Source organism: Aplysia californica, unplaced genomic scaffold, assembly GCF_000002075.1.
Source record: "Aplysia californica isolate F4 #8 unplaced genomic scaffold, AplCal3.0 scaffold00284, whole genome shotgun sequence".
In the NCBI taxonomy this organism is placed as follows: domain Eukaryota; kingdom Metazoa; phylum Mollusca; class Gastropoda; order Aplysiida; family Aplysiidae; genus Aplysia; species Aplysia californica.
In genome coordinates, this window is record NW_004797554.1 from 733,606 (window position 1) to 760,711 (window position 27,106).

Here is a 27,106-nt window from a genome sequence, read left to right on the forward strand (position 1 = left end):
GGGGGGGGAACTTGTTTTGTATTTTCCCTCTAACATTGGTGCCAGGGTTTTGTTGTTTTGTTTTGTTTTTCTACCACGTGTTTAGCTGTTTCAACCTTCCCACCCATGATCACTCAGGCTGTGAACTTCATCCAAAGCCATGCCATGAATTTACTACGGTTATGCAGACTTGGTTTAGCAATTGATTGGACAGTGGTTGTACAGATTTTAATTGCCTTACAACCACGTCTCACAAATACTCACAATGTACAGTAACTTGTTCAGTATCCGGAAGGTGTATCTTTCAGTATATAGATGATGTAATCAAGAGGTTTGTGACATTCTGCTTTCTCCTGTTCATCTCTACAGGAGTAGTACGTAAAGTTGTAACGATTTCTCGCTCTGCCTCTTCTCAAAGGGCCTGGTGTTGTTTTGGCAATAATTGGTTTCCTTGTATTTTTAGCCCTACATATCACTACCTTCCTCTGATATAACTGGTTTCGTCATTGGTGTTCATTTTTCACCCATTTTTTAAAAAAAAAGTTTTGTTGCTAGTTTTTGTCATTTTGGCAGGGATTTCACGTGTGAAAATGGTTGTCTAAAATGTTTCTTTTGTAAGGGAAAAAGAAAGAAAGTCGTTGGGTGCACTTTCTGAACTTTCAGACAACTCGGATCAGTTTTTACTCAACGGATTGCTTTGTGTTGTGAGGTTCTTTTCTGTATCATTTGAGAACAGATGGGCTTTAATGGCACTTTACCAAACTTATGAATTTTTTCTCTTGCAAAAACGGAATTTTCTTCTGTACTGTCAGCCTGGCCAGTTCATTTTAATTCCTACATGTGACTAGAAAATCAGAGCGATGGAACTGGTATTGTTGCTTTGGTTTTGTTCTACTTTTTAAAATATATTTGTTATGCATTTTCATCGGGGATTGCCTAATGTAAAAGCAATTTCGTACCTCATTACCTGGATATATTGACTCAGAGACCCAAGCTCTGAAATGCGGTTGTGTTTTTGTGCCCTCTGTTTTATTGATCACTTTGATTGACTGGCATTCCTCGAGGTATTGTTTCCAAAGACAGCGCACAGACTGAAGCCTAGCACTTTATTCTGTTAGGAGTGACTCTGTATTCTATTGCAACAAAAGCTTCCGGATAAGACGACAATCATTCGGGGGTATTTTCTCTTACATTTTCTCCTTCATTCCTGTGGTAGAGCTCAGGGGTAGCTGATCGTTGGTGTAGGTTTTACAGCCCACTATAACTTGTAAATGGTGTGACATGTTTTCCTAACAGACCCCCCTTGTGTGTTTCTGGCTTTCACCTACTAACTGATGAAAATACCGTACTCTTAATCATTTTGTGGGTTTTTGTTAGCTTTTTTTGGTCAATACATTGGCAACATGAGGCTTTTTCTTTTTCTCAACTATCATGGTATTAGTTGAGTGAAATCAGTTGACAGGATTGATTTGATGCACCTTCAAGTTAAGTCTGACCTCAGGTGAGGTCAAGTATAGAGTTATTTCTCTGTCAGGGTTTGAAGTAATGTTTGTCTAATGAAGGCACAGATGTTATCACCTGTTTCAGGTTCATTATGAAAAGCTTTCCTATTTTTCTGACCTCCCATTTCTTCTCAACATGAGGAGAGCGCCGGAAATTAAAGGAGTAAAAGTCAACAGGGACAGGACGGCGGTCGGGAAAGTCAAAAAGAGCAGTTCTCAGTCCTATTTTTTTTATTTTAACAAGTGACCTCATGTTCATTTCATGAGACATCTGGGTCACTTACGTCTTTGTCATTCATTCCAGTCTCTTGTAGCTTTGTGTGTTTTAAATGAGTACGTTACCAGAGCCTTTTCCCCCGTTTTTGGTCTCAATTTTGCCTCGGAATATCTCTATGAAACAAATTTGTTTGCCCACCCCCATCTATACCATTTGTGATGTATGTATTAAATTTGGAACATGCGTATAGCTCAGTATTGTTTTTGTTGATTATCTGAATACCCCCCTTTATTTTGCTCTCATAGCTTTATAACGTGTAGTGTAAGATACAGTAAAAAAAAACCTATGGCTTTGCTTTAACACTGCAACTGCAAGTTGTTTTTTACTTAATACTCAGCATAGCACTTACAAAGAAGTGATTTGTTTGTAGTAAACTGTTTTGGAGTTGTAGCAATTTTGTTTTTCCTTTTTTCAATAGCGCATCAGCAAAGTTTGTATCAGTAAGGTAATGATATCAGATCTAATTATTTCGTCTGCTTCATAATTCTTAGTTATATATACCAATTGCTACCATTGTATAGGAGGACTGGACAAAATGCAGGGACAAAAGTGACAAACGTAAAATTTGTGTTCTGTATTTAGTTTGTGAGCCCAGCGAGAGATATATTAAAGTTGACAGACTACTGTACTCAACTTCCTACCTTGCAAGTTCCATGACAAACTTTTTGACATATTTTTGAGTTGAGCTTGTCATTTACTGGATGCTGGGTAGATATTTTACTTTTAACCAGAGAGTGCAAACCATAGACTGGCCTTTGCACTGAGGGGAAATATTCTGGCAAGATTCTTCGATCCAAAGCTTGAACTTCTCTGTTCATAAACATGTTCTCCTGTTGCCAGTTCCTCGGCAAGCTGCTTCTGGGGAAAATCATGACTTGTTTGTCTTGTAGTCCATGGTAGGGGCTAAATTATTGAACATTGTTTGAAGTTTTTCTATTTTCTTTATGTTGGTTAAGAAAGTTTTTTTCTTACTTTTTTGTTTTTTATTGTCGATTATTCATTTTGAAAGCCTCAATCACGAGTCTGGTATGTTGGTCATAAATTTACTTCTTTAATCTTTTTGTTCAAGAAACGGGGCAGTGTTTTGTATAAATACACGTCCTGTTTTTATGTGCTGGGGACAGTACATGTTGCAGTGGTATTAGGCTTTCAGCTTTCAGGTTTATGTGTATTCTGTACAGATCCATGTCTTGAAACCATACAGTATGCATGCTTGCTTTTTACTTGCTTCTTTGCAGGAACTTTTCGGCCAGCATTTTTACAGTGTTGTGTTGGGCCCAGTCGCTTTGCTGAATTTCCTCAAATGTTGTCCTATTCTCTTTGGTCTAGTTGAGAGTTCTATGAATGTGAGCTTCAGCTTAATCCAGTAACCTGACAGGTTGATTATTTGTTGGTTAAGTGCCATGTGCTGGACAGCTGAGCCCACAAAGCTCACAAATTTTGAATCAACTGTTGAAACTGTGAGAGGTTGGATGAGAACATTGCAAACAAGGTTATTTCGTTCAACTAAAGCAATTTGCCTTGGACATTTCAGGCACTGACTCTTCTTAAACAGGGTCCCTTTCTGAAATGTACAACGTTAATTTCTTGTGTTAAGGCTTCTACATATTAACCTTTTTGGGGTGAGCTTGTAAAGTTAAATTTATGGGGGGGGGAAGTGTAAGTGGCAGAAAAAGTCATGTTTCCGACTAGTGTTCAGAATTTTAAAATTATCTGAGCAGAAAGGTTTTGAGATCCCTAACAAATGCTTAATCTGATTCTGTGAATTATTAGATTAACCTCTTCACTGTCACACTGGTTTTTAGGGGGTTTTTTGTAGGCTATATATTATTTAAGTGCATGTATATATACGATCCAATCTTATAGTCCGTGACAGTCTTGATTCAGACAGTGAAGGGGTCTTGGCAGAAATATATGATTTAAGAAATATATTTGAAAGATGAGTTAATAAACATAGAGAGCAAGTAAAAGCAAATAAAAAGAGAGAGAATATAAGTAAAAAGAGAGCAAGTATAAAGAGAGAGAGAATATAAGTAAAGAGAGAGCCTGTATAAATAGCGAGAGGGAGAGAATATAAGTAAAGAGAGAGCCTGTATATATAGAGAATGAGACAGAAAAATGAACAGTAAATTCAATTATTCTTTCACTTGTGTAGCATTCCCTGATGACTTCATCCACGATTACAACCTGATAAAGATTTACTCTTTCGACATCTGAAAGGAACGGCTGTACACCTGTGAAAAGAGTGAACCAGAGTTTGCAGTGCTTTTCGCAGCTAACAATATTATGATATGTAGAGCTTTTGTGACAGTACTTTGGCAAAGCTGGTACTTTTACTTTTGGACTGTAAATACCGTGTGCCAGACAGAGAAAGTGCGATGACTTTCAGAGCGTGTAGTTGTTGATGAGTAAATCGTGTCGCGTAAACTGAGAGCAATTTTGTTCCTTGGTCACGAAGCATCGTGCAATCTCCATCCATGTCGTCTGACACCCAAGTGGTCTTCTTTGTACTTAATTTGCAATGCGTTACAGAGCAGAACTTACTCGGAAGCATGTTGATGATGTGTATTTTTCTCTACAGACAAAATGTTGTCCTTTTGACTTTTGAAAAGAAATATGGCAATATAATTATAATGATGATAGAATTATAAGATGTCTGGTGGAGTTTTCCCCCTCTCTGTGACTTTCAAACTGCCATCATCAATATGTTGGACTTTCAAGGCGTGAAATTTTCATAAATCTTTTATTACCTGAAGCCATAACCACTGTTCTTTGTTAGTAATATCAGATGTAAACAATCTATGGTATTAATAATCATATGACATTACAAACTGGATCCATCATAACTCACTCCTCTGTCCAGACTCTAGGGTATTTTATGTTGTATAATTTGTAGTACATTATCTTTATTTCTTCTTTTATACAATATATAAGAAGTGACTAGTTGCAGCCCCTTGTGTTGGTTTGTCCATCTTTGACTACTTTGAGTTCCTGGTCTTGTATTGCTTTGTACCTGTGTGCAGCATGAGCAACATTATTATTGCAAAGGACATTTGTGAGGCAGCGTGGTGGAATCAGGCTCTCGTCAAAATAATCAAAATGAAGAAACTTGCATTTTTCTGCTGGTTTGTGAATTTTTATCAAATTTTTGGTTTTTGGCTCTTCATGCCCATTAAAGAACTCATTTCTGTGTGGATTTTTCTGAAAAACGTTGATTAAAGGTACAATAAATGTAAATTTTCAGTTGCCAAGGACTTTTAAGCTAAGGAAATAACTAATCTTTGTCTGCCATTTTCTCTCTAATTTTTACCTCTGAAAACAAGTGACCCCCACCTCCTTCATTTGCAAATATCTCGACTTGTATTCAAGATAAATGGATATTTTTTTTCATCCAAATAAAGACAAGTGAACAAGCTTTAAGATGATACCAATAACTCTACATGCCCAAAAATTGACGAGAGCCTGATTCCACCACGCTGCCTCACATTTATTTAACTCATCCTATTTTCCTATGTGGTAAAATCCAAAAAGTACTTCCTTAGACAAGATACAGCACTACTTGTACTTGTCATGCCTTGTCAGATGGAAAGTAAAGTAGTTTAAAACCTGTTGTCCATGAGGAGCTTCGATTCTTCCGTCTATCTGACAGTTTTTATAAATGAAATGATAATAATCAAATTCCTTTCATGATTTATTATAGACCTGAAAACTAAACAAAATATATATATTTGGTTAAAATGAGGTGGGGGGGGGGAGGCAATGAAATTGCAATTAATCTAAATTAGTAAGTTTCCTCCATTTTAGGATTAAGGATTCAGTCTGTCCATTTTGTTCTCTTCGCTCAAAGTTTTTGTGTGACAACTGACAAGAGCTGATAGACCTCCTCAAGGACGTGTGTCCATTGCTCCAGGCAGTCTTCAGAGTCACCTCATTCCTTGTGTAGTGTAGGCGATTATAGGCTAAAACAGCACCTAGACATGGATGGCTGGTGCCTCTATAAATAAATCATTGATGGTCTGGTAGTGTAGGAGGGTACTTAAGTCTGCTGCTCAGTAAATGGCAAGATTTGTACGATATTCATATTTCACAAGTTCCATGAAAAGGGATAAAACCCAGAATTAAGAGCCTCCATTTACAACTACTATTACAGAATGTTTGTATTACTGACATTTATACTACAGGAGCGTACGAAGGAAGGGTAGTGTGTGTTAATGATCACAATTTGAGTTTCTTAAGCAGCCGTTGATTCCTGAAAGATTTAGTTCTTTTAGTAGAGCAAATCCAAAAGTTGCTTTTTGTTACTGCCAAACTGGACTTGACATTTTAATTCTTTTTGTTGGAGTGTTTCATATTTTATCCTCGTTTTGACAATAAGTGTATGAACTTAGTACGGTAATCACCAGTTGTGTAAGAAGTCTAGAGATTTAGGCGTGTATTTTAATCTCATTTCACATTTTAATTTTTTTTTTTTCAATTGTAATTGATCACGGGTTTTTAAATGCCCCAGCAACAACCCCTACCCTGTCAAATTCCCCCCCCCTGAGTCTACTTGTATGCCCTGTCCGGTAATAAAATATTTGTATATTTATTCTGTGTTTTAGGAGTGTAACTGCATCCCTTAGTTGGAGTGGATACGTCCCATACCCGTGTCCTGCGATTTATGATGCATGTATTTATGGATTGTCAGTAAAGGAACACATAACGGCCATGTGATAACCATAACTGAAATAAATACTATGTTTATCGTACCAACATCTTCTATTGCATTCAAATTTCTTTATTGTCGGTTGTCTCAAAAATGTTTGTTTACATAACGTTAATAATAGTAATGATGATTATGGTGATGATTTTGCTGATTATAGATTTAATCATTATCATTATCATCATTTTCATTATTATTAGTAGCAGTATTATTATATCATTATCATTATCATCATTTTCATTATTATTAGTAGCAGTATTATTATATCATTATCATTATCATCATTTTCATTATTATTAGTAGCAGTATTATTATATCATTTTCATTATCATCATTTTCATTATTATTAGTAGCAGTATTATTATATCATTATCATTAATGTTATTATTAACCTATTACTTTTTTATCGCTTTCTTTTTTATGAGGGAAATTATTTTTCTTTGCTCGTTCCTTGTGTTCCAGATATTTCCGAGGAAGACATCTAAAGTTTGAACTCCTAATGGAGGTAAACATAATTATTTTGTTAAGTCTATCCGTACGCCCTGGGGTCATTTTGTACTCCCAGGATTGTATTCTTCACATTTTAAAATACTTCTAGTAGGAAGATCTCTTTGAAACTTTCAGTATTTCTCAAAAAATTGTTTTGACAGACTGCTATGCAAAGCGCACGAATTGGATTAACGAGTAAATTTCCTCTTTGGAAAGTGATGGCACAGAGTTCTCCACGTCGTATGGATATGATAGTAAAACATGACGTACAGATAGGATTAATACATCATTGTAATGGTCACGCTACTGGTCCTGCCACCTGATCAATAACATCATGGAAGGCAGCCTCTAGGGCCTAACATCACATAGGAATTGGATGAGGGTTTACTGAGGTAGATGTTTATACTATACCCCAATCAACACAATTTAGATAATTTAGGAGGCAGGCTACTTCAACCCTGCCTGTCAGGGTCAAGGCCTGAGAGGGATACAACGTTTCAGCTGACAGAGAGACCCAATGAGAAGCCTTCCCACATGGGAATTAAACTCACATTTTCTGCATGCCACAGCGAAGCACCAATCCGCTACACCACAGAAAGTTTAGCAGTTTGATCCTTGATCCGACACATATCTCATCACTGATAATAACAACACTAATAACAGCAATGCTGATAAATATAACAACAAAGCCAAAATAACAACGCCAATAACAACATCAATAACAACAAAGCCAATAACAACAACCAAGAGTTTTCTGCAACAACTTGAACAAAGAGACACGCAAAACGTGATTCATTGTTATATTTTACCTCATCATACATACATTTCCATATAAACAATGATGATATCCTTAATTAAGCAACACTCACTTTTTTTGTCGACGACTTATTTACAGTTACACACATGTATACATAAAACAGCTGTTAACTGTGAAACAGTTCATACAACAAATCTGCCACTGGCTACGAAAAAATACCCTCAACTTTTCTGACCCCATAGAAACATGCATGGTCAGTTTGTGGATCTTGTTGTCTAATACATCTTGAATCAAGACTTTGCTATGATCTGCATGAAGTTGTTACACAAAATCCAGACAATTCCTGAACTCTGGATTTCTGGATTTATCCAGAAAATCGGCACCTCAAAAGAATGTACACAACATCACATGAAACTACCTGCTGTGTTGGGTATTTACTATCATGTACCTGTTTTGAAAATATTTTTGGTCCCTAGCTCCAGTCTGAGTTTACAGCTGTATGAAGAGTAGCAGTTAAGCTCCTCACCTTGCACTCAGAAGACAACAGTTCAATTCCCATTTGGGTAAGTTATATTTTATGAATGATCTCCACCTCTCACAACAAGTTGGATTTGGATTCCACTCAGCTAAGGTTGGGCCTGTTCTGTAGGTTAGAATCAGAAGCAACCAGCTCTTAACTAATAGTACATGTTCTACACCCCCCCCCCCCCCCCTTCCTCCCTCTCTCCAAAACAAAAATTGACAAAGTTAAGAATATTTAGGAGACAGGCTGTTTCAACCTGACTGTTGGAGACCATCCTGGTCAAAGATACACGGCATTCCCGCCGGGAAAGACGGAGATATTCTGTAATATGGACTTCCCCATGCACTGAACTCACGTCTTTTACCAGCAATGGTGAAGAGTCTACTCCCGTAAGTTGTCAAAACAACTTTTTTTCTTCAGAGCAGTTTCAAGAAAAAAGGGCCAGTCTGAAATTTGAATTCTAATTTATTAAAAAACTAGGGACAGTTTCAATTTGATTTTTTCATTAAAGTAGGGTAACTGATCAGGCTTTCGATTTAGCAAATAAAAAATGTTGGCACCACAATGAAAAAAAGACGTCTGTCAGCTCAGGGCAGTCTAGTTTACCAATTACACCACAAATACCAGTACCCCGCCCCTAAATGATCTAAGCTGAGTCAATGGGTTGTAGAGCAGGGGGAGGGGAGGGAGGGAGGATCTACAATCAATCCCCTTTCCTTTATCGCCCACGGAGATCATGAAGGAAAATTTGACAACCGGCCATAAAATCCACCTTTAAAAAATTACTCTGATTACTTCATCAAACAGTACTACTAGTACTTTTTTTCAAGCGGCAACATACACTCAATGTAAACATATCATCAGGTGGCTCTTCATCATGTCCTTCACTCAACTGACAAAAGAAATATATTTTACACATCACAGGTCTCAATAATACTTATCTCAAAGTCAAAGCAACAAAGAAGGGTAAACAATTCCTCTCATGGGACAAGAGAGCGCCAAAACATTGACACACCATATAGTAGGATAAAAGAAAACATCTGATTTTAAAAACAATAAACAAGATTGCTCAATTATTCAGCTATAAAAATAACTGAATTTTATGACACACTGTACAAAACTGAATCTGCTCTTAGTTAAAATTTCGCTGTCATAAAACGGCTGAAAAAGGTAGTCCCCCATCATGCTGATGATTCTGAACTTTAGTTTTAAAAAGTGCAGAAAGTTCAAGGTTCCAGCCTATGGGGAATAAAAAAATAGGTCATCTGAACTGAAATATTCTTTTTTCTTCACCTGATATGGTGTGAGGATGTGAGGGGAGAGCAGCTATGTTTCAATGTAAGTCTTGTACAATATTAAATTCAAACAAAATCCAACTAGAAATAATAATGGTCAATAAACATGCAAGATTATTTTTTAAGCACGTGGTGACGATTGCAACATATTTCCTGATGAGGATCACCAGCTCCGCATGATTTTCATTCCAACCACATGGCAACACAATAAAAACCCTAAAATGCATCACATAAGGGAAATAAAGTTTTTGTTCAATGTAAAAACTGTTTTAATTTCTTCCTGAATTCTAATGTTATATCACTGCAGCGATCAAATCCATCGTCTTGAGGAGTTGAAGATGAACGACTGCTTGCCCACATTCACAGGACGGTAATGAGCTGCAACACAGGACGAACACATGTGAGAGCAAGAAATTTGTCTGAGATAATAAATGAAAGGAACTTTGGCAGTTGAGATCACATTGCTCATACTTGATCAAAAAGTTTACACTGTTGAGTTGTTCAAAGTATGCTGCTGCTACAAAGGCTGACAATTGACGAAGGTGGAAAATTTTAAATAAGTAGACTAGTAGTAGTTTCTCATGTTACTGTTTTGTTTAAAGTTTCAAGTATTGTAAAAGTAGTATGAATAAAGATCATTACTAAAAAACTAGGCTAACATTGGGTTCCATTTACAAAGCTCATTTTCACTGGGAGAAGAACGGTTTACCAATTCAGTAAAACTTTACAAAAGGGAGAAACTGACCTGGCCCCGGCATTTCTCCACTGGTGGGCTGCACAGCCCAGCGGCCTGTGGTGGAGACAAAAGCCGAGCTAGACATGTAGTGCTTGGGCGCGTCTTCAAAGTTCCGAACCTCGTATGCTCCGGGACCAGGTGCAGGAGGTGTCATGGGCAGAGGCATTGCAGGAGCAGAGATGCACAGGTAGTGTTTACGTCTGTCGAGGAGAGTAGAAAGATACGCAAAATCAGAACGTAAACTGCCACAATATTTCGCAAATAAAAAAAAAAAATCTAGGCAAAAATCACGCTGAAAAAAAGGTAGGAACAGACTACACCAGAGCATCTACAAGCCTCCCGTGTATGTCTCTGTTGAAGAAACTAAATTCAGTTTCTCATTCTAACATGCCCATACAAAACAACACCGATGACCGCAAAAATCTGCTTTAGCACTTTGAGGTCACTTGGCTCAATAATGCACTGGTGAAAATTATCCATTCCGGTCACCTGGCGCCCAAGAAGTTGGTTGCAGTCACTCTCCTGGCTGGGTGCCAGATGGGGTATTTTGTACTGCTGGCTGCGTGACTGCAAAAGAGTTGACAAATATCCAATAAAAGAGAATCCCACATTAGCAACATGATCAGAGCAAGTGCTGCATGGCACAGAGAAAAACCTTTTGACTGCTTGAGGAACCTTTGATGGACGGCTACATTTGTAGGGATGTCTGAAATAGTCAAGTGAAGAGCAAAGAAGAAGAAGAAGTTTGTAGTTTCTTTTTATTTGTTTGTCTACAAGAGTGTTTGTCTTTGAGTGTGTGTGTGTGTGTGTGTGTGTGTGCGCGCGCATGTGTGTGTGTGTGTGTGTGTGTGTGTGAGTGCAGGTGTGTGTGTGTGTGAGTGCAGGTGTGTGTGTGTGTGAGTGAGTGAGTGCAGATGTGTGTGCATGCATGTGCACGAAAGATAAGTATAACATCTATACACGTTTATGTGAGAAAATGAGTGCACAAACAACACAACACGCACTGATGAAGAGGCTTTAAACATCAACATGAAAATCTTACGGGAATATCAGCTTAGCCGGCTGCTCCACCGGGGCATTTGGATCATACGCTCCTGGCCCAGGAATCTGAGGAATATAGTCAGAGGAACTCAACTATAGCCATATAAGCCATTCTCACACTATATTTCTTCAGTCTCACCGTCGAGAATACACATGCATGTACCAGAAAAAGTAACAGTTCATCGTTACGAAAAGTATGTATTTGTTAATAAGTCAAGCTTCAGTTCTTTTTTTGAAAAAATGTGAATATTAGTATTAGGGGCACTCCTTATTATAGGAGTTCGTTCCATTCATGGGAACCAAAAAAAGGAGGAGGAGAAGGAGGAGGGGAGGAGGGGGGGAGGGAGAGGAGGAGGAGGAGGGGAAGAAGAAGAAAAGGAAGAAGAAGAATTATAGCAATGACAATAACAGACTGTAGTTGTTCAATTTGGAATACTAGAAAGTAGGCTGAATGTGCTTTTTTACACTTTGCTACTTTCCTGACAGACCCTACTATAACATTCCAGGAAAGCATTCAGAGCAAGCTGCCACTTTACAGGTACCCAAATACTAACAAGATACTGACAAGAAGATATCCACTCTCACCTGAAAGAAGTGAGGACAATTTATGAGCAGTGACTTCTCCACGGACACAAGGTCAGGCCCACACCAGGATTCAGCACGTGAAGAATAATTGTAATTGCAAATTTCTACTTCCCCCACCCCAATCGACACAGTTTAGATCATTTGGGTGGCGGGCTGCCCCAGCCCTGACCATCAAGGTCAACCAAGACTGGGAGGGATACAAGGTCCCAGCAGACAGACAGAGATACTCTATAAGATTTTGAAAACCTCCTCAAACTGGAATCAAATTAACATTCTCTGCATAGGATTTAACATGAGGTAAAATTATACAGAAGGCATATAGGTGAGAACGAAGTACAACTAACAAGAGGCGTTCTACAAATCACACACTGATGATGCGTTTAAGTGTTAACTGAAGGAAAAAAATTTAATTTTTATAAGGAAAAAGCTCAGAAATATGGGACAATTGCAAGTCTGACAGCATACAATGGAATGGAAATGGAACAAGACACAATAAAACAGTAGCCGAAGATACTACAACTTTCGGGGGGGGGGGGGGAATAAAAAATATGAAAGAAAAAGAAAACTTTAGGGTTAAACAGTTTCTATTCAATACCAAAAAAATGCTTACAGCATCAGCATCAGGCTGCATTTGTCGTTTAGAGGTGGACTTGAAACTGGAGAAGGGCACTTTTGTGCTCTGATGTAGGGGATCATCATTGATTTCGTAGTGGCCTGAAATTTTAAAATGAAATATAAAAGTATTTATATAAAGACTTTTTTTTTAACCAAAGCACCCATTGTAAGGCTATGGCATGAGTAACTGTTTATTTGATAAGGCTGTGTAACCCACAGTTTGCCCATAATTTCTTTTAACTCTTTAGGTACAAAGCGGACATATCTAGCCAAACTTTTGCATCCATCACAAAACGACGATTGGCGATGTTTACCACCCAGTTTCTTTGGACTTCCTTCAAAATGCTTGTGATGGCAAGGGTTTTACTCTATGAGCCTTGTGATGGCAAAGTGTTACGGACGTAGCGGACACATATATGTCCGACAGCAGCAGCTAAAAAGGCATGGGACATTTTACTGGAGCATGACACAGAAACTAGAGAACCCCAGTAACAATAATTTACAATACAACGAGCTTCACAGTCTGAGCACATCATGGAAGTCACTAACCTGGAGCAGGATTTCTTTTTTGTTCAGATAAATTCATCAGCTCTCGCTTTGACGTTGATTTAAATGCAGCGTTGGCGGTGACATTATTTGCCTTTCCACTCTTGTACTTCAGAACCTGTTAAAACCAAACAATCTTTGATAAATTTACTTCGAAAACTACAAATTACTGCCTCAAGAGCAATGAAAAACAGATCCATCCAACACTAAACAATTTGTTCCATGACAAAAAATATGAGATCTCCACGGTGCAAAACAATCACTTCGAATCGAGTGAAACACCTCTATACCCATAACATCTCTCTCTCTCTCTCTCTCTTCTGGCGCTGTGGCTTCATAAACGGTCAGCAATGCGGACAGCACGCAGGAACTCAACACTCGCCCGGGGGTCCTTGAAAAGTGCTGAAAGTGGGTTACTGAAATGTCCCAGCAGTACCCTTAACATAAAAGCGAATACACATTTCAAAAAAAGAAACCATCATTTTTTTAAAGTTACAGTCGAACGTGCTGTAATGGCTGTTCAAGACAATAACCTGAACAAACCACTACTTCCCAACTCCCCCCCCCCCCCTCCTCTCATATCCCCTCCCCCTGCGGTTTTTTGTATATGTGTCACAATGCAGTGGAATCGGGCGCTCGTAGATTTTTTGTCATTTAGAGTTATAGGCATCATCTTAAAGAATGTTCATTTGCCTTGCTTTAGGGGAGGAAAATATCCATCTATCTTGAATAGAAGTCGAGATATCCGCGACTGAAGGAGGTGTGGATCACCAAGTGTCAGAGGTAAAATTAGAAAGAAAACGGTCGTCAAAGATCGGTGAATTCCAAAGCTTGGGGGTCCTTGGAAACTGTAAATGTGAGGCAGCATGGTGGAATCGGGCTCTCGTCAAAATAATCAAAGTGAAGAAACTTGCATTTTTCAGCAGGTTTGTGAGTTTTTAGCAAATTTTTGTTTTTTCACTCAACACCTTTCATGCTCATTAAAAAACTCATTTCTGTGTGGATTTTTCTTAAAAACGTTGATTAAAAGCTCAAAAAATGTAAATTTTCAGTTACCACGGACTCTTTAGCTAAGGAAATAACTAATCTTTCTCACTAATTTTATCCCTGAAAACATGTGACCCCACCTCCTTCTTTCACAAATATCTCGACTTGTATTCAAGATAAATGGATATTTTTTCTTCCAAATAAAGACAAGTGAACAAGCTTTAAAATAAAACCTATAACTTTACATGCCCAAAAATTGACGAGAGCCTGATTCCACCACGCTGCCTCACAAATGTTCATTATTTTCCACTTTTAACAACCGTTTTTCAGTACAATTCACATATACATAAATGTATTTTTTAATGGACATGAGAGGTGTTAAGCCAAAAAAATTATAATGATTTTTTTTTAAATTGTCCAATGAGCCGAAAAATGCCTGTTTCTCTGATTTCATTATTTCAACGAGAGCCTGCTTTCACCACCATGCCTCACATATTCTAACACAGTCAAGGAAATCCACTTAAGACAACCATATTTTTCTCCTTGACAATGTGTGGCCATTAATTAAGATGAACTTAATTTTTCTGATCAATAAAGAAAAAGGAGTGATTAAAAAAAGTGAAAAATTAAGTTTTGAAGAAACAAATATATCAAACCTCATATGAGTTGGGGGCTGGAACTTCATTTATTTTTTCTCTCGCTTCAGCTATGGGCATCTGGAACAGTCTCTCCACCTGACATTTGTTGAAGTCTTTGCGTGTGCTGAGGAGACTGGGCAAAGCATATGACCCAGGCCCAGGCCCCGCTGAAGAGAAATACCGACCTTGTCTCTTTGACTAGAAGAAAACATAAAATGATTATAATAATAGTCAAAAATACATGAACTTGTCAAGTGTTTCAAAACACTCTTCCGAACATTACAGCAACTGCAGCAAACCCGCACTTATCACTACATGGCATTGGACAGAAGGGCAAGAGCCCAGATGTTGCTGGATCAGTAACAACAACAACAACAACAAGTATTTCAAAACCAAAATGTACAAAAACTTTAATTCTTAAATTCAATCAAAAGAAAGTGAGTGCTCAAGTGGTACAGTCTCCATATCAAAATTTTCATATCAAGAGAAACTATAAAATATTAGTCTGCTTCTGCTTCAATTACCCAAAACATCATGACGAAAGAAAAGAGAATACATTCAAACAGTAAACTTTTTATTTTGAAAATACTACATAATATACAAAAACAAACCCTGATCTTCACATTTATCAAACTTACTTTCGAAGCAAAGGAACCTGTGCCCTTTTTGGAGTAGGATGGGCTGATTTTATCAACCTTTGGAATGTCACCATAGCAACCTGGTGGTGGAGCTTCTGTCTGAAAAATGGAAATATGCAGCGGGTAGAAGGCCTATATTTGTCTTTGCTCTTTATCATCCTTCACAACAAGCTAAGACAACAATGAAGATAAAAATCTACCCGAAGTGTACAAGTAATTAGCCTTTGTGGCAGTCAAATGCTGTTTTCAGAGATACTTTCAAATGTGAGACACCCTGGTCAAAAAATGGAAGATACCAGCATTTTCTAGACAGCTTTGCAATTTTTTTTATTTTGGGGGGGCTCAACACCTTTTATCTCCTTTTAAAAATACATTTCTGTGTGGATTTTTCTGAAAAATATTCATTGAAAGCACAAAAAATGTTAATTTTCAGTTTCCTGGGACTCTCAGGTTACGCAGGTTACCAAACTTTAGCGGCCATCATTTCCTCGCTAATTTTACCTCGGAAATCAGGCGACCCCCACCTCGTTCAATTGCAAATATCTCAACTTCTATTCCATAAGATTGGTATTTTTTTCATTGAAAACAAGACAAATGAACAAGCTTTAAGATGATACCAATCATTCAACATGCTCAAAATTTGACAAGCGCCTGATTCCACCCGTTGCGACACAATTATGAAAACTGTTCAAATCTGGATTCATTCAAAATATAACCTGAGATTACTTTAAATTTCACCCGCACTGGTAGCAAGCAGGCCAACTTTACTTCAACTTCCCACTGCTAATTGCATACAAGAGCTCACATTTTTGCATCCTTATCAGAGAAGAATATGTACTCTATCCAATCTAACCTTGGTTCTGGGCCGTGAAAATGAAAAATCAAGGAAAAAAACTCAGGCCAACAAAAATTTAGGATCCATTTCCTGACTTTTTCATGAAAATCAAACACTGTGGCTGACATGATACTGAAAATAAGGAAGCTCACTTCAACCCATACTATACACGATATATGGAAAAACAGGATAATATTCTGAGTCCCAAAAATTCTTTTGAAACTTTAGTTTCGTCAACCATGGCAGATGTTTTGATAGTTCAGTTGGTGTCATGATCAACAACCACACCATTACCCTGGTTTGAATAATCAATTGGCCATTCTTAAACTCAGGTCGTTTTCAAGCCTTTCCATCCCTCTGGCTGCTTTTTCTTATGATGGATGTTAAATCTGGAGCTCTACCCTCTCAAATAACATTTTAGCATAGAAAAGGCCATCAGACTCATACCATACCATAACAATGGTCAATTTTCTCCATACAAAAAAACATTCTTTTGTTCAGGATATATTTCTACCTAAATAAAGTGATCCTTGTCTTTGATCTGACCAAAAACATAAGCATAATATTTTTTAACATCTCTCCTCTAAAAAAACATAAAATGAGACCATAACATCATTGCATCATTATAGAATGTGTCTTTATTCTATATAGACCCTTGAAAAATTAGAAAGCATAATAAAAAATTCATGTTGTAAATACTCTAAGTTTCTTTCTGACTGGTGCTAATAACTGAAATTGTTCTATATCGCTTCCTTGGTCTCCCAATCAGCCTTCAAAATCTGATACTCGTATGATTTCCCACTCTTGAAGGCTTTTCAAGCTTTCTTTATAATTTTGTAATCCTAAGAAAACATGACAGCGACAAAGTCTTCCCCTTCCCCCAACCTCCCCCAAAAAAAAGAAAAATTGCATTATTGAAGCATATTGTATATCATCCATACATATCTCCATAAGAGGATAATGCTAAAGTGAGATTTCTGACACCCCATCGTTGATATTACCATCTCATTAAAAAATGAATTACTGTTCTGCAGCATTACTCACAATGAAAGCATCCTCTTTGAAACGCTTTGCTCTGGCAAGAAATCCCTTTTTATCACTGTTATCTGTGACAATTGTCTGAAACTTTGTTGGGATAGATGCGTTCGCTGCAACAATGCTGTGACCTGCAAAACAAATGGATTGTATTCAACAACTGAAACAAAGGTAGGCCTTTATATATATATATTTATATATATATATATATATATATGTGTGTGTGTGTGTGTGCGTGTTGCTTCAAAGAAAATTAATTAAGGGAACATATATTCTATAATGTGGTACGATAAATCAACAGATATCTGATTATGATTTAAGTTGTATGTACAGGTACGAGTATGTACCAGCAAGCTAACCTCAACAAGCAGTCGTTTCTTTACTCATTTTATTGAGATTTGTGTTGCTTTTCTTCTAATTTGTATCAATTGAAGTTATCAAACACTGTGGTAAACATTAATTAGATCTCTTCAGTTCAAAATCATACAGCTTTTAAAGACAATCAAAACCATACTGGTCAACTCTGATGCTTTCAAATTAATTTTCATCCACTATACTTTTACAAATTATTCCATTGTGGTCTTGCATACGCTTGAGACCACTTTCCTTAACTCGAATATCAAGGCACTGACAAAAGAAAACGTAATAACTTAAAGCCAACAAATCAAAATTAGAAAGAAAAGGAAATGCATCCATACAAACAAACCTTAAATCTTCATTCAACAGAAATAAATAAAACGTAGCTGACTTTTCCATACCAATTTCAGGTCTGATACTATATGTTCCACCTAGACGATGAAATAACAATTCATTTAGCTCTGAGTCAATATGGGTGTGGACATGAGCAAATTTGCCAAATGAAGTAACTAAGCAACATGATGTGGCAAATTACATTGTATTTGTGACCCAAGTCATCGAGCTTCTCCCGTTACCAAATCAGCACACAATATCACTACTTCAAAATGTAACAAAAAGTAGGTGTTTATAACATACCTCACTTGAGAATCACTTGTCCAAAAACATTTTATAACAGGGACACTAGGCCTAAACTAATGGATTTTGTACTGTGCGATGCATTTTGTCAAATTAACCTTCTCTAAATGCGAGGGGCATATCAAAAGTTTTTTACCTGACCATGAAGGAACAAAGGTAGAAAGCTGAAATTTGGGGTGAAAGCAAACAATCATCTTCCTAGAATGCATATAAATTTTTGGGACTTTCCGATTACTGTTTTTAACACCAGCGCACTGTAAGTGAATGGGGGTATTTTACTCCAGTTTCAACATAAAAATGGAGAAAATTTAGCAAAGAGCAGTAACGAAGTTATCGTTCGTCCAAGGCAAGCAACTACAGGATATTTTTATGGAGATGCATACCATATATATGGAACTGATCGCCCCTTCCCATGCTGTGATAAAATTTTGATGTAAAGAATTCAAATACGGATTCACAGACATTGAAGATGACCAACGTGATGGTTGCCTAGGGATAGCAACAACAGAAAAGAATGTGTTGAAAAATTTTTTTTAATTGTGTTGTCTGATAGGCGAGTGACAGTCGAACAAGTGAGCAAAGAAACTAGGCTTAGCTTTGGATCGGTTGAACGAATCTTAAATGAACATTTGACTATGATCAAGGTTTCTGCGAGATGGGTTCCATGTTTGTTGACTCCTCCTCAAAAAATGCAACGTGTGGATTGTTGTCAAGAATTGCTTGGTCTGTATGAAAAGGATGAAACTAAATTTTTTGAAAGACTTGTAACCATGGATGATACATGGATCCACCACTACAATCCTGAGTCAAAATCTGCATCAACGCAGAGGAAATCGCCCTCGTCTCCAACACCATCAATTGGAAAAGTGATGCTATTAGTTTTTTGGGGATCAAGAAGGAGTAATTATGACAGACTATCTTGAAATGGACATACAATCATCGGAGACCATTATTCTAACGAACTAAAAAATTACGAAAGGCTATAAAAGAAAAACACAGGGGAAAGATCCAAAAAGGATTTTGCTGCTTCACGACAACGCGCCAGCACACACTTCAAGAAAAGCTGCAGAAACTGCGTGAGAAAGTGGCTATGAAATTTTGCCACATCCACCCTATTCTCCAGATTTAGCCCGTCCAACTTTTTTTATTCTCCAAACTGAAAAAGGATTTAAAAGGAAGGCATTTTGAAAGTGGTGATGAGGTCAAAGAAGCGGTAGAGGGCTGGTTTTCTGATAAAGAGAAGGTTTTATATTCTCAAGGTCTTTTCAGGGTCATACACCAATGACAAAAAAAGTATAACTGTGGGAGGCATAGAGAAAGATTAAGCTTAGTACCAAATTTCAGCTTTCTACCTTTATTCCTTCATGGTCAGGTAAAAAACTTGTTCACTTTGTCTCAACAATAAAAAGTTGAATTTGACAAAGATGTTCAGTGTGCACAGTGTAATACAAAAGCCCATTTTCTTTTAACCAGCTGGGAATGAATTAACATAAGTCTGCTCATTACTGTACATTACCTACTTCGACATCATTAACTCGTGGCCTTCACTGCCAGCAGGAATTTATATTGAACCATTGACCAACCTCAGCTTCCTGGACAAGCCAGGATTGTTTACTCTTAGCTAGTCATCAGTTTCAAAACAGGATAGCAAGACCAGTTTAAATTTAGTCAGTTCACACGACATATAGATATTTTCTCAGGAATCTGCATGGCTATATCAAGGCAAGCATAATTTGGACTCTGAGTTTAAGTCACAGAATAAACGTAATGAGACAGAACTAGGAGAGAGAGCACATCCTTGCCCTTTTGATGGGCGAGTTAGAGACAAGAGGGTTGTCAACTTGCAACTCGTTCATAGAAGTACTTGTTTACATCGTTTTCTACCAAAGATTGTTGTTTGCCAGACGTGAAACAATAAAAGCTACAATTAACAAATATAAATTAGACTCTCCTAATACTTCAAATTTCTTCTCGCATGTTTTTTTCTGATTGCCTATAATACATATACTGTTCAATGCAGTTTTCAGCCACAGATCATTTGATTGCTTCTGATGTGGGTTAATAAGCACTATCAAAGAGTTCTAAATTTGATTAAATTATTAAACCTGTTGACAAAATGCTTAGCTAACCCAATATAATGGCACTTTGACCACATTGGGGGGGGAGGGGGGTTATTCCATGCAGGCCTACATAGTTTTTCTTTCACCTTACTTATTCTACATGCAAGCTTATGTCCAACTACTGGAGTATCAGGGATAAAGTTAGTGACAAGGGCTCTATGTAGGTACCAGAAACTAAATTTTCAAACTAGCTGTATGCCAAATTTATCTGTTTCATTTGAAAGGCCTATACTGAGCATTTTGGTACCATTCTTTAACCTCTCCGTCAATTTTAAAGAAAATTGTAGTTGTTTAAAATTTGATCAAATTTGTTAAAGTCAGTCACTAGCTGCAACCCCATGTTTGACAGACAATAAAAAAAGTACCAAGAGCAGTAAACATCTCCACATTAACAGAGTACAATCACTATAACAAATATATGGAGCCTAATTTTTTTCAAGACTATGAGATCATTACAAATCAGTATTTTATCGCCTCAAACACGATGATTTGTCGTTATTTCGACAAAAAAACATAGAGCGTTGACCCGGCCGGCGCTGCACCAGCCCCCGCGCGAGAGAGTCGGCTCTATACTGTAGTGTACCACGGATGCGGGGTCACATGCTTTCTGAATCTCGCGGAAGGATCGATAAAAAATAATTCCAGGTTGATTACTTATTTTAATAGAAAATAAACTGATCTTTTAAATAATATTTTTTATAAGCCGGTATTTGACATATTTTGTGTAAAAAGTGGTCTTTAAACATTTTGACGGTATTTTTAAAAGCTTTCTATTTAGACGCCAAAGGCTAAACCTACATCACGGGAAAGCCCGTTTAAAGCTCTACAGTTCTTTGCCAATGAAAAGACGGTATTTAATCATCCCTCGTTCCGCGAAGCATTTGAATGCACGCGTGTCAATTTTTCCACCGGCCGACCACACATTCCGACCGCGAGGGGCTTCGCTTTCGTCGGCGATTCTCCAGCTCCTAAAAATCGGACATATAAACAACTTACACCATTGTAACGAGGAAAAGCTGAGCTTTTACAAGGTGTACGGCATTTGGTGTTTTATAGCAAAAGAGCAAAGAAACAGCGATCATAATTACCCCGATTTCACCGATACCACGCGGTCGGAAGGCCGCGAGTGCCTGCGAGGCCGTGTTTACGCTACCTACTCTATGAATTATATTGAACCATACACCCCACTACCAAATCCAATACCCTAGAGCCTGTAGCTCATATAATCATACCCCCACACGGAACGACTTCCGAAACGAGCGACCACCCCAAGAAACACAATATAATAGTTTAGACTTAACCGTAACCCTGACTCAACCCCTAACCTTAACCCCTACCCCAAATCCTAACCCTACCCCTCTATTCTACTGTTTCATAGTGGTTGCGCGTTGCAGAATCCCCTCCCCCCCCCCCCCCCCAACACACACACACAACACACACTGTCTTCAAATGCTGGGAGCAGGAAGGTCACTGACACAGCATGACATATGTCTATAATAGTTCTATAATAGACCTACAGTTCCAAATGCCATATAGATCTCCCAAGAAATAATTAATATGGGGCATTGGCCTAGAGAGAACTTTTATCTAAGTCTGTCAGTCTACTTAAGCCTATTGAGAAGCCCACAGACACTGTGACAAAACAAGGTAAAAAAAAAAAAAAGGAAGAGGCTAGCCGTACTTAATGACGGCTAGATTGGTTGGCGAGCCGTACTTAAGTACAGCTAGACAGCTGGGCTAACCGTACTTATTCTTAAATATGATGGCTAGACTGACCATGAAAAAAAAAGGTATTTTTTTACTTTCCCTCCCGTCTCACACTCAGCTACCAGTTGTCTATTTTCTACTAAATATTGATGCGCAGAACACGAATATCAACTTCATTTCCGTCGCAAATTAATAGTTTTCGAAATATTTGATTGTTTTTAACCGAGATAGACGTGCTTTGGACCAATCGGGGGGTACCAGGGGGGCCTGCCCCACTGGGGTAAAAGAAAATCTGGGGGGTTACAGGGGGGCATGCCCCCCTGTTTTTACCCATAATTTGATATTTTACAGTTAGATTTGAAATTGTCTTGAAAATAATTGATTTGCGACAGTTTTAGTGTCTTTATGTGTGATCTGCAGCAAACAGTACTGCAGTTTGACCCCTGAAACAGTGCATCTGTGTGCGGGAGTGAAAGTAAAAATTTACCCCAAAAAATAGGCCTACTGAATTGTAAATATAAATTTTTAGTTTGCTGTACCTAAAGTATTTGTATTTGAGACGAAATCAGGTGCCTTAAAGACAGTGCATGTATTTTAAACCTTCTGTTTTCTAATGTTAATAGGGCCTAAGACCTAAGATAAGTACCGCTAGACAAGCCCACTTCGAAAAAGAAACAAGATCTAGATCTAGATCTTTGTAATAATTGATGTGTCTCTATCCATTGCCTTCAATATTCAATCTAATAAAAACGGAAATTTATACAAAATTCGAGCTTCCTAAATCAGTTCAATACCTTTGTGTATGTGCCCAGATGATGCCCGGGCATGATAACGCTTGAAAGTGCGGTTATCGACAACTTTGACGCTGTCCGCCATAATTTTCGACCAAAATTGTATTTGGCTACAAGAGATGATCAACTGGGGAAGGCCCAGTGCCCAGGACCTATGATAATTATTTCAGTAACATTTGCTGTCCATATCTGCTCATGTTCGTAGTTATCATAAGTCCGATGGGAGGAATCAAAGAGATGTATTATCGTGTTATCAACTGGGTATCTTCCTTGAAACTTCCTTCCGTACCTCACTGTTGTTGCTTAGCTACCCAAGCAGCGGAAACGGAAATACGGTCTCACGGAATCAAATCAAAACATAACCTCTTTTAATTTAAATAAAAAACAAGTTTTTCTTATTCTTTTCTTTTTTCTTACAGGATTTAATTTATATGACTCAATTTCACTTGATATAATATGGTTCATTAAAGATTTATTTTTAAAATATCCAAACTAATTTTTGTAATCTGTAAATTATAAAGAATAATCCTAGGCTAGCACAGTCATAATGCTACGAGAACCCTGACATCCCCTTCAACAGAAAATGAGCATACCCCAAGCTTATCGGCTTTATTCTCTCTTTGGTCAAAGGCGGTAATGCCACATTGGCCTACTGAAGAGAAGTTTAATGCTGAATCAGCCAACTTTCAGCCTTTGTATTCTGCGTTTGAATTTTCATTGGAAATTGCTCACAAATTTACCTATATAATATATTATATAAGTATATATAAGGGCGATGACAAGGGCTCTCGCAGCGGTATTGAGGGATAAGGTCCCGGGAGTAGGTTGAGTTTACTGACGCACTGGTGAAATTAGAAATCTAGATTTTTTAATTTTTTGGGGGGTAATATAAATACATTGTACACATTATACATGTATCACGAAAGAATCGAAAGTGCCTGTCTAGTTGACGGTCAGCCGTTAATTTCTGTCAAATTGACAGTGCTCTACCTGCGCTGTAAGGCGGTTGGATGCAGTGGCGGTGGGTAGTGGAGGGCTCTAGGGCTTGAGCCCCCCCTCCCCCTTTCTTAATAAGTATCGAAATAAGCAGTTGAAACCGTTATGATAGCACGCAATGAATACAGGTTAATTAATTTGGCTGCATGCTCGTTTATCCAATCATTGTTGTCACCGCTTACAACTACATGTATAGTAACTTAACAGCCCATCAAATTTCTTTTGGGCTCAGCAAAGGATGAACCCATTCCCACGCCCCTTCCATAAAGAAACGCTTCTTGTAAAAAGGTAGAACATTGAAAAAACAACAACATTGTACTGAGGGCTCACGCTCTCCTAGCCCTGACAATGGGATGAAAGTTTACGAAACGCTTTCCCCCTGTGACACAGATACTTACACTCTCATTGGACCTCTGTTAGGTGCGTTTTACTTTCTGTGACTACTCGACGGCCTAATCCAGCTCATAGACGGAATAAGTTTGAAGTGCTGTGCGTATTTGTGTTTGTACCGCTGAGATTTAACAGTTATAAGTCACGTTGATTCCACTTTTAAAACAACTTTTTCATCAAAAAGAATTCAACTTAAAGAACACAGAGATGGAAGACAAAGGTAACTCTTCTTGTTTGAATGGTTCTCAAAATGCCGAGGCTCACCGTGACTATAGAGAAATCAGTACTGTTTATGTCTTATTGCTTGCTATTTGGTGGTAAAAAAAAAGTGGACGCAACAAAAGCCCCACTCAAATTTTGGTCCACCCACCGCCACTGATGGGATGGGCAGCAGCTATGTTTACTGTAACTGTAATACAGAATTTAAAGGCACCAAGCGTTATGGGTGCATTTACGTCCAAGGGGGTGGCGTTTACAGTTGCAGTGTATGGATGGGTGGATGGGTGGATTGCTTCATTTACGATGATAAAGATGACTGACAATATTTAGTAATTATTTGCAACAGCAAGTGATGAGACGGGACGATGAAGATGGGGAGGTATATCCCCTACACCCCATACATGTAGATTTTTATTGTGGACTTGAATGACAGTAATGTTAAGCCTGCGTAGCACAGAGGGGAAAATAACCAAATTATTAATGGCCTTTTCCAAGACCAACCTTTTTTTGTTTTGGAAGAGAACAATTGCAGGCCAAAGACTAGGCTAAATATAAACTGGTATGCCGCCACGTACAACAGAAACATCATGGTAGACCGTCAAGAAGATCGGTTCGGATATTAAGGGGCCCATACACGTTAAAAAGAGTCATAATTTTGATTTAAAATTTGACTGTGTGTGAGGCGTTTTGGTGTCAAAAAAAGGTTTGAATCAAATTTTTGATGGATCGAACCCGCTTGATATTTTTTGACGAGTCATCAAATTTTTTATGCATGTGTGGGCTCTTGTAAAAATGTTGATCAAACTTTTGCATTTCACAGCTGACCGCCGAGGAGACAGGATCGCCATGTCTGTCGTGAAGAAGGAGGCCGAAAATTGAAGATTTTGATTCAAGCTTTAGGTGTGTACCAGACATTGTCAGCCTTGTGGAGAATTAGGTCGGATGATTACAGCAATCGTGCTAAGAAAGCCGAGGCCTACGGCATTCAACTGCAGAAATATCGTCAGCATTTCCCTTCTGGAACATTAGAAGATCTGGGGGAACAAATCTAAATAATCTGCGAACAAATTTTCGCAATGGACAAAAGTGCCGAATCAGGTTGGGGGGGAGGGGGGCGAGCTGACAGAAAATGTAGTGTGCAGGCTCAGTTAACTATGGGCGCAGACTAGTTTCAACTTCAGTCTTTTATCTGAATCAAGAAATAGAGGGGGGGGGAGACAAAGAGAGAGATTGGAGAGAGAGAGAGAGAGAGAGAGAGAGAGAGAGAGAGAGAGAGAGAGAGAGAGAGAGGGGGGGGGGGGGGGGAGTAGGGTGGAGGATTCAAACACTACGGCATGGCCACTGATGTTTCCCTGACGAAGATTTCGGTAATACTGAATTTTGATGAAAAAAATCCACTCACACACGCACCCAAAAACGTGTGTGGGCAATTGTGCATAAAAATTTTGTCTCAAAATTTCGCATTAAAAAATGACGCTTTTTTAAAACGTGTATTGGCCCCTTTACATTCTTTTAGCAACAGAAATCGCCCCTGTACCGTACCTTGTACCGTGAGCATGAGAAAAACAGTATTTGAATTATGCTCACTATTCACTATGCTCGTGCCACTGCGTGCCCATTGCCCAGTGTTGACTAAAATTCTGAAACAGAAAAGAAGTTGAAGTCTGAGTTTCAGGTTAAAAACTACAGTGCGTTGTCGGCCAAGGAACACAAAACGAACACCGAGGCAGCAATAGCCTGTGTATGCACTTTAAAAGCCTAGTTATCTCTATCTTAGAAAACCCCAGTCAGTTGCTATTAAGCTCGACTACGATCAGCGACTGGGCGTTCTTGAACTTGGGTCCTATTGTGGAGTTTTCAAGGCTATCAATCCATTTGTTTCAAACCTATCGGAGACGGATGTTAAATTCGGAGCTCCTGTCCCTTAAGTTGGTGGGGCTTTTACTTACTTTACTTCAGTTCTCTTCCTTAAAAATCTCGTGGTTCCCACAGTTATTGAATAATTTGGGCCTCGAACAATATAAAAGGGGGGGAAAAAACCCACAGCTGTAACGTTTGAACGAGATTCGAACGGAGAGAACTAGGTTTATTAGTACATTGCACTACACCCTGACAGAGGCAATGCGTATTATCTTTTGAATCCTTCAAAACGTGCAGACTTGCTCTCAGGTCTGTCTACACGTGACAGCCCAGCGTAGTATATTGGTAGGCTATTTAACCGAGGTACTAATTACATGTACATGCATCTTTCCACGTCGTTAACAACCTACTACACAAGAAAGCCGGGTGAATGGCAGTGCCCTGTGTGGTTTGCTCTTTATCCTATCAAACATCAATCGTCCTTACCGCACTTCCTTCTTTTTTGTGTAATTGTTACTCTCTTAACACCTCTAATCTTCGACGCTTATAATATGACCTCATTGAGTTGTAATAAATGTTGTTAAACTCTTACTAAAACTAAAACACAAGGCCTAGCAAGTGACTGTGGCGTCGGTGGCCTAGTGGTCAGGCTCTCAGACTCGCAACCGTAAGGTCGTGGGTTCGAATCCCGTCAGGGACCTGACGTTGTGTCCTTGGGAAAGGCACTTTACACGAATTTTCCTCACTTCACCCAGGTGGGAATGGGTATCCGGCTATAGACAGCGAAAGATCTTGTCAGTTTGTTAGTGTTTGAGCGCTTAATCAGCTGCTTGCACTGTATGCTTCCCGG

The 27,106-nt window shown here is 38.4% G+C and overlaps 1 protein-coding gene across 2 annotated transcripts; it reads right to left on the bottom strand.

Annotated features, from left to right (window-relative positions):
• Positions 1 to 9,638: 9,638 nt before the first annotated feature.
• On the bottom strand, positions 9,639 to 23,120 carry LOC101851050 (O(6)-methylguanine-induced apoptosis 2). Of its 2 annotated transcripts, XM_005101463.3 has the most exons (10): positions 22,795 to 23,120; positions 17,939 to 17,968; positions 17,190 to 17,311; positions 15,311 to 15,409; positions 14,691 to 14,870; positions 13,051 to 13,165; positions 12,497 to 12,600; positions 11,303 to 11,367; positions 10,270 to 10,460; positions 9,639 to 9,902 (listed from the first exon to the last, which is right to left on the bottom strand). In XM_005101463.3, exons 1-10 carry the CDS (start codon positions 22,874 to 22,876, stop codon positions 9,835 to 9,837), a joined length of 1,056 nt encoding a protein of 351 aa, XP_005101520.1. In that variant the 5' UTR covers positions 22,877 to 23,120; the 3' UTR covers positions 9,639 to 9,834. The 2 variants fall into 2 exon arrangements, with proteins under 2 accessions (XP_005101520.1, XP_005101521.1); XM_005101464.3 differs by lacking the exon at positions 17,939 to 17,968 and having other exon boundaries at positions 22,795 to 23,119.
• Positions 23,121 to 27,106: the final 3,986 nt, after the last annotated feature.